This window comes from Triticum dicoccoides, chromosome 5B (assembly GCF_002162155.2).
Source record: "Triticum dicoccoides isolate Atlit2015 ecotype Zavitan chromosome 5B, WEW_v2.0, whole genome shotgun sequence".
In the NCBI taxonomy this organism is placed as follows: domain Eukaryota; kingdom Viridiplantae; phylum Streptophyta; class Magnoliopsida; order Poales; family Poaceae; genus Triticum; species Triticum dicoccoides.
Window position 1 is genome coordinate 96,158,956 of NC_041389.1, and position 7,952 is coordinate 96,166,907.

Sequence of the window (7,952 nt, forward strand, 5' to 3'; positions counted from 1 at the left end):
TTTGATTCACACGAGGTTGACAAACATGGTAATTTTCTGGCAAAAAAACAATTGGGACAAGGATGCCCATGTTTTAACAACTATAGTTGCCACCTCGCTCCAATTAAAGTTGCCATGAAAAACGTTCGGGATGACATGCTTAAAATCCGAACATTCGGGATTTATCGGGGTCCATATATAAAGCCATCTGGTCTCTTCTTTTTGGTTGAGGGAAAGTCATCTGGGTCTCATACACACACTGTCAGACGGACCTAGCCACCCACACTAAGCAGCCCACGAACCGACAGGGGCCAAAACTCTACAGACTTGAGTGGAGATCGGTTTCTCAAAAAAAAAAAAAAATTGAGTGGACATCGTAGCAAATCCCATTGGGATGCCCAACATGGGAGAGCAATTGTGCATGTGTGCGTAGCATAGATTTTCCGTATATTATTTCAGTTGTGTTGCAACTTTTAAACACAAAACACAAAACAAGCTTTCAGAGACGAGCAAAATGCTGGATCAGACATTATCTCAGTCATGGCAGCAGTAGGCCAACAGTATCGCGCATTCAACACAAACTGTATTAACCACATGAACTCCTAGGGCAGATAAACTCACCAGCTCTAATCTCTGGCATTTTACTAACAGACATTGCATAGACACTATCTAGTTCTGTTGGACTCTTATCATTATCTTGAATTCTTAATTAGCTAAAATAGACATCCTAACTATTCTACTTCATCCTGGACATGAGCATCCTGCTAATTCTCTACAAAATCCTGCTGCTGGACATCCTGATTCCCGCACCAAAGACACTCCTGTGTTCAAAGACGGGTTCACTCAAACCTATCAAAACCGGCAAATTCCAAACACCATAGCAGCGCAAGTCTAGTATCCAGTAGAGGCCGCCAGTTAGTTCAACATTATGACTTGCATAACAGTAACCCTGCAGTGACCCAGATGCTTCTGTTGCCTGCCCCCTTGCCCACAACACAAGTATAATAATTTTCAGGATTATTTTTGTGCCGTTGCGAAGTTCTCCTGAATCTTGTCGACTTCAAGCATGAATGCGTCGTATTTTGCGCCATCGCTGCATATTGTTTTGCCGAGGTCAGCCATTTTAGTCATAAAATTTGTGTATCTCATTGTAGTGTCCATCTGCTCGGAGCATTTTTCCTTGTACTGTTTCTCCTTCTCTTCTCTGAATTTTTCAGTCCATCTGGGCACTATGTACTGCTCTGGTATTTGATTGATTCCAAACTGTGTGAAAAGTCTGAATATGTGGCAGCACAGTACTCCATCCCTGGTAAACTTTGCGCACTGGCATTTGAATGCATTGGTGCCAGATTCAACCTGCACTTCAAAGTTATTTCGATCAAACTCTGGATTCTCATAGTTGAAAACCTTGTTTAGTCGGTATACAGCCCCTCTTTGGACCTCCTGCACGTTGAAAGCGGTAGAGTGGAGAAGTTCTCTCTGTACTTTCAGAAATATTTGCCTTGTGTAAATATCAGCTGCATGCTTTTCTATTGGCTGCAATGAAAAGCATGAAGGTACAGTTCCTGTTTGCAGTCTATCTTCTTCATCTGTCTTAGTTATATTCTTATATATCTCCTCATATCTTTCAATGAACTTCTCTATTCTGTCAATAGAAAGCACATAGTCATTGAATAACAAGTTCATCCCTTTGTCACATCCATGTGATTGGACAAATGGATAGAAATCTTCTCTGAAATAAACAGGCACCCAGTTTTTCCTTCTTTGCCACAAGATTTGTAGGTACTCGTTTTCACTTGCACCGTATCTCTCAATGAGTGCATCCCACCCTTCTTCAAATTCTTTTTCTGTCAGTGAGTTGTCAACCAAGCTATCCAGGTCTGCTTTTATGTTGCCACTTTCTGCTATGAAGGCTGAAATATTTTGCTGTGCCTTTTCCAGTACATCCCATTTGCACAACCAATGCCTTACTTGTGGCATGACCTCTCCAATTGCTTTTGCCATAGCTTCATCCTGGTTTGTTATAATTGATACTGGCATTTTGTCTTCCATCACATGCAAAAGTGTTTCGAACATCCATTTGTAAGTTTCAGTGCTCTCGTCATGTAACAAGGCGCATCCTAACAAGAGGGTTCTCCCATGGTTATTTAATCCAATAATAGGAGCAAATAGCATGTTATGCCTATCTGTGGTATAGGTAGTATCAAACAACAGGAAATCTCCAAAAATCTCATAATCCATCCTTGACCTCGCATCAGTCCAGAAAACACTCCGAACTATGTTGTCTTCATCTGTTTGCTTCATGCATTGAAAACTTGGATCCTGAAGCTCCTTTTCTTTGAAGTACATCAACATTCTTCCAACATCTGAGTTCTCTTTTCTATGTTGTTCTGCACATAGTAAATTGGTCCCATCTTTTTTCTTGAATGGTATGCTTCCAAAGCTGCCTCTCATTCTCCTAAAAATCTTCATAACTTTATTTGGAGGTATCCTAGTTCGTTGCAGAACTTTCAGAAATGACCTTTCTTCAGTTGATATGTGTTTGTGGCTCAAGTAGAATTTTGTGAGGGAAGCACTTGGACAGAGCGGATGGTTATGCTCATTACGAACTGTTGTGAACTCCCATTGGCCTTTAGTGAGCTTCACTATTACCTTGGCTTGGCAATTTGTCTTCTCTATAGATTTTCTCTTCCGCTTCCTCTGCAGGTCCGGAGTTGCCCTCGATTTACCACTCCTGTTGCATATGAGGTGAAACTTCTTCCTCATGTAATTTGTACCGCGCTTTGCCTCAAAACCTGTTAGGAGAGCATATGTATTATAAAACCTGTGCGCATCTTCAAGGGTTTGGAATTTCATTCCAGGCTCTGGTTGTTTTGCCATCTCCAATTGCTCAATTTGAGGATAGAAGTATTTTCCGACTTCACTATCTGAGTCGCTCCCTGAGCTGCTGTCTGAATCAGTTTCACTGCTGCTATTGTTCCTTAGCATTTCGTTGCTTTCCACATTATCATGTAACTGGTTTTCTTCTTCGGCTTGCTGCAGTGGATGGTAAACTGAGTTGGTTTGTTGATCCTGTCCATCTGCCAGTAGTCCTTCTGTATTCTTTTCAACACTATCTGAAGATGGGTCCTGCATGACAATGAATAACTTATGTTAAGATACTGTGAAATGCCATATTCAGGTGTCTAACTTGGGTGACATGATTATGCTTTGCTTGGTTTGTTTACCTGATCATTATCACCAGCTGGTTGTAGTGTTCCTTCTGTCATTGATTGTTTGCCAACAGGTTCCTGTGTTAGGTATTAATTTGTTTATATGCCGAAGGATGGGATGACTCAAGAAATAGGAAAGTGCCATATATTAATCTACACTATAATAATAATTCTCGGTCAGAATTTTGTCTTCCAGTCAAACAACACAAAGACTAACAGACAAATACAAAAGTGCCATATATTAATCGCTCTAGGTCAGAATCATTACTTCCAGTCAAACAGCACAAAAACTGATAGAGTAACAGTTCAATCTTTCCAACTCAAAGAAAATGAAATGCATAACAGCCGGGAAGGTCGTAATTATGCTATTTTTGTCTGCACACCTGGTAATTATCACCGGCTGGTTGCAGTCTTCCTTCTGTCATTGATTGGTTGCCAACAGGTTCCTGTGTTAGGTATTTAATCTGTTTAAATGCAGCATGGTAGGATGACTCATGAAATAGAAAAGTGACATATATTAATCCACATAATACTAATCATTCTCTGTCAGAATTTTGTCTTCCAGTCAAACAACACAAAGACTAATAGACAAATAGTTCTCACCACAAATTCCTTTGTCAATTCAAACACCAAAAAATGCATAACAGGCACGAAGGGGCATATAATTATTATGTTGACAGGCACACATTCAGTGGTTACTTATTATCTGCAAAGTCCGTTGGTAATCTCCTCAACAAACTTAGTTTTGCTGTTTAATTTAACTGCAGTACAAGCAAGCCTAGCTTTATTTCTGTCTAAATCATTGGGCACATATAGTACCCGCAGACAGGCACAAACTACCCACATTCATGTATGCACACAGAAACTGAATACTTGGTGCCTACTGGACACTAGGGCCACAGTGCTGCAAGAGTATAAAGTCACTTCATGTGCATCACTATGAGATATGAGCATTGCCAACTATGATAAGAAAACTCATGTCAACAGCTAATACCAATACACATCCTACCGAACTATTTACTTAAGATATGTACCAAATGCATTTAAATTCCTGTAGCCCAACAAGCCCTTAACTAAAAAAATTGTCTACGACACAGATAACCATGGCACTTAACACCTACGAACTAGCCGTCGCACGGGTCAGCCAGTGGTATTTTTTTGAACTGAAGAATGCACCCAAACACCAAACGGATACATGTTCAAGTGATACCTTTCCACTAGGCAACATTAGTAGAGGTACAGGGGAACCTTCATCGTCAACTACATTGTATGCCTCCCTCTGTTCCGTGGAGTTCTCTGCATTTCTTACTCCTGCCTCGTCCAATTCCGTAACCATGTCTCCCATCACAAACTGTAACAATCCCATCAAGTCAGTTTCATCTACGAATACATCATATAACATCAGTAGCAGACTGTATACGAATTGCGGTCTGGCCCATGGATCAAAGCTACGAACATGTTATTACAGGGAGAATATATATTAACTGTAGGGTTTTAGGGCACACCTTCTGGGTATCAGCACCAGGGCTCGGCGGCATCCGCCGCCGCGCCGCCGAGGGGGCTAGACTAGATACAATTCCCCAACACGAGGGGAGGGAGGGGGGGTTGGCTTGTGGAGCGAGGAGAGGAGGGGTTGGGTCCGAACAGGGAGAGGAAGACTACCCTTGCTGCGGCGAGATGGGGAAGAGGGCGGAGGATAAATGTGCGGCGGCCGCCTGCTGGATAGAGGACCGAGATGGACGAGGGATCTCATGCCCTGCGCTGCGTTTCTCCTTCGGCCCTTTTGCTATGAGGTGGACGTCCGCCGTTTAACTCTTCAGACGCAGTTTTTTGTTTTTTGTTTTGTTTTGAAGCAAACATATATTTCATTAGACAACCTGTTCACACAGATTACACATATGGTCACCATACCAGACTCAAATGTTTGTCAAGCAACTGTGCACAAAGAATTCCACAAGAGGTAAAACTATCATTCCACCCTTGCAGAAACTCGTGCCTTGTCGAAACATAGTCCACAAACGTCCTCCGCCGTCACGATGGTAACGCCGGAAAAAAAAAAGAGAAAAGCCGCCATACCAAGATCTGGGAGAGCACCACCGCATACAAAGATGCTTTTTGAGCCGATGAAGCGGGTCGCCGCAAGCGACGAGACCGAGTCTTTGTGGCACGTAGGTCGGGGATCTTCCCCATGGTCACCAGATCTCGACGCCGTCAACTTCATCCGATGTAGTCGAAGAAGAGGAACGTTGCCGCCTGCTGGCATCCATGCACCCAAATGCAAGACAGTAAGCACAATTACAGCAGCCGACACGACCGCCACCCGCGAGAGCGCCGTCAATCAACCACCAGACACGAACCTCGCAGGATCCCAGATCGGCGAGTCTACCAGGCCACTTGCCCCCTGATGCCACCAGTTGCAACGACGACGGCATGGAGGAAGAGCAGAGGCAAATTATTCCGACGCGGCGCCACCTCCTCCATGGAAACAACGCCTCAAGGAAGCACTAGGCCAACCCTAACTACAGTCCTAAGTCAAAGCACCAGGGTCCCCACCTCCTCCGGCTGCCAGAGCGGCGGACGGAGGAGACAGGGACCGACGGCAGCGGTTCGGAGGCCGGCATATTATCTCCCCCTTTTTGATGGGTTCATATAAATTGTCGGTATATCTAACTGGCGAACATTCTCTCGAAGGGAAATGTATGCAAGTTTTAAAAAAACATTACACTGTGTCGCTGGCATCCCTCTCCCCTAAACATGGCAATTTTCCATTACATACATGTCAAGTCCCTCAAAATTGCATGGCAATTTTAGTTATTATGGCATGGCAACCGGGTGTTCGCTACCAATTTCTCCTCGACAAACGTTCGACAGATAAACAGGTCCATTTGCTTCATATTATTCTCCAATGATGTGTTTTCATCCTATGATGCTTGAGTAGATTTTGTTGTCCTATGGGTGTTTGGTGAATTGCTATTATTGGTTTAATTTGCTTGTGGTTATGTTGTTGTCATTTGGTGCCTATCAAACGAGCGCGCATGGATCACACAATAGGGTTAGTTGTATGTTGATAGGATTATGCATTGGAGGGCAAGAGTGACAGAATCTTCTTCCTACCATAGGAATTGATTCATACGGGATTGAAGGGGGACCAGTATCAATATATCTTAGTGCTATGGTTGGTTTTTACCTTAATGAAGTTTGGTAATTGCAGATGCTTGCTAATAGTTCCAATCATAGTGCATAGAATTCCAAGTAAGGGATGATATGCTAGCAGTGGCCTCTCACACATAAAAAGTTTCTATCGGTCTAGTAACTTAGCCAATTGCTTAGGGAGAATTCCGCAAATACTACCACCACTTTTTCACACTCGCTATACTAACTTAATTGCACTTTTATTAAAACAACACCTAACTTTTATTTTTTTTCACGTTCTTTATTATCTTGCAAACCTATCCTTGGCGACGCGCGGGGCAGTCGAGTGGTGAAGACATGTCCAAGCAAGTGGCGACGCGTGGGAGCAGACGAGTGGTGAAGACGTGTCCAACCAAGTGGCGATGCGCATGGCGGCCGAGTGGTGAAGACGTGTCCAACCAAGTGGCGACGCGCGGGGGCTGCCGAGTGGTGAATACGTGTCCAATCGAGTGGCGACACACGGGGCCGCTGAGGGAGTCATGGATTAAGGGGTCATCGGATTGCTGGCTCATTGCTTATGGGCCGGACTGAGGGGCTGCTATGAAGCCCAGCTAGAGTACAGATCCATGGACGGATAAAAGATCTTCGGAGTCATGGAGTGCCTTTCAAGTCAAGATTTAGCATGATCTTTCCTTCATTGTAATCGATCGCATGTAACCCTAACCCTATCAGTGCCTATATAAACTGAAGGGTTTTAGTCTTTATGGCTAGAGAAACATCCATCACCCCATCAACCTAGGGTTTAGCTCGCCTGATCTTGAGGTAGATCAACTCCATAACCATATCATACACATCAAATATAATCAAGCAGGACCTAGGGTTTTACCTCTTCGAGACGGTCCGAACCTGGATAAACACCGTGGTCTTCGTCCCTTGTTCCCCATTTGTAACACCCTGGATGTAACTTTCCATCTTTGTAACTCCAACTGTTGCCATTTTCGGCTATGTGATATGATATTCCCTCTGTGGTTGGGCTTTTTGTCTTTTATTTTGCTTTTTATTCATGTCATGCATCTCATATCATGTCATCATGTGCATCTCATTTGCATACGTGTTCGTCTCATGCATCCGAGCATTTTCCCCGTTATCCGTTTCGCAATCCGACACTCCCACGTGCACCGACGCACCCCTCTTGTCTCTTTTCGTGTGCAGGTGTTAAACATTCTCGGAATGGACCGAGACTTGCCAAGTGGCCCTGGTATAGCACCGGTAGACTGCCTGTCCAGTTTTGGGTCATTTGGAGCTCGTTTGATACTCCAACGGTTAACCGCATAACCGCAAAGGCCTCTTTTGAGTTGCAGCCCAACACCCCTCCAAAAGAGCCCATTAACCCATCTAAGTCACTTCCATGCTCTCCGTCGTCGGATCACGATCGTGTGGGAGAAAACCGCACTCCATTTGGAGCCTCCTAGCTCCCTCTACCTATAAAAACACCCCCCTCCGAAATTCCGGATCAAACCCTAGCTACCGCTCCCCTCGCGCCGCCGGACACACCCGGACGGAGCCGGACGCGTCCGCCCGCCGCCGCCCGCGAACCGCAGCCCGCCACGTGGCACGCCGCCGCGCCCC

The 7,952-nt window shown here is 44.5% G+C and overlaps 1 protein-coding gene across 2 annotated transcripts; it reads right to left on the reverse strand.

The window, feature by feature from the left end:
- Positions 1-483: 483 nt before the first annotated feature.
- Positions 484-4,951, reverse strand: LOC119307576 (protein FAR1-RELATED SEQUENCE 5-like). 2 transcript variants are annotated; one of them, XM_037583656.1, is made up of 5 exons: positions 4,697-4,951; positions 4,402-4,542; positions 3,575-3,637; positions 3,207-3,269; positions 484-3,108 (listed from the first exon to the last, which is right to left on the reverse strand). In XM_037583656.1, exons 1-5 carry the CDS (start codon positions 4,727-4,729, stop codon positions 997-999), a joined length of 2,412 nt encoding a protein of 803 aa, XP_037439553.1. In that variant the 5' UTR covers positions 4,730-4,951; the 3' UTR covers positions 484-996. The 2 variants fall into 2 exon arrangements, with proteins under 2 accessions (XP_037439553.1, XP_037439552.1); XM_037583655.1 differs by having other exon boundaries at positions 3,575-3,655.
- Positions 4,952-7,952: the final 3,001 nt, after the last annotated feature.

Coding starts and splice junctions, on each gene's coding strand:
- LOC119307576 (XM_037583655.1), bottom strand. CDS start 4,729: ATGCCGCCGAGCCCTGGTGCTGATACCCAGAAG. Junction 4,543..4,696: donor CTGGTGCTGATACCCAGAAG/GTGTGCCCTAAA, acceptor GGATTGTTACAG/TTTGTGATGGGAGACATGGT. Junction 3,656..4,401: donor TAATGTTGCCTAGTGGAAAG/GTATCACTTGAA, acceptor GCATTTAAACAG/ATTAAATACCTAACACAGGA.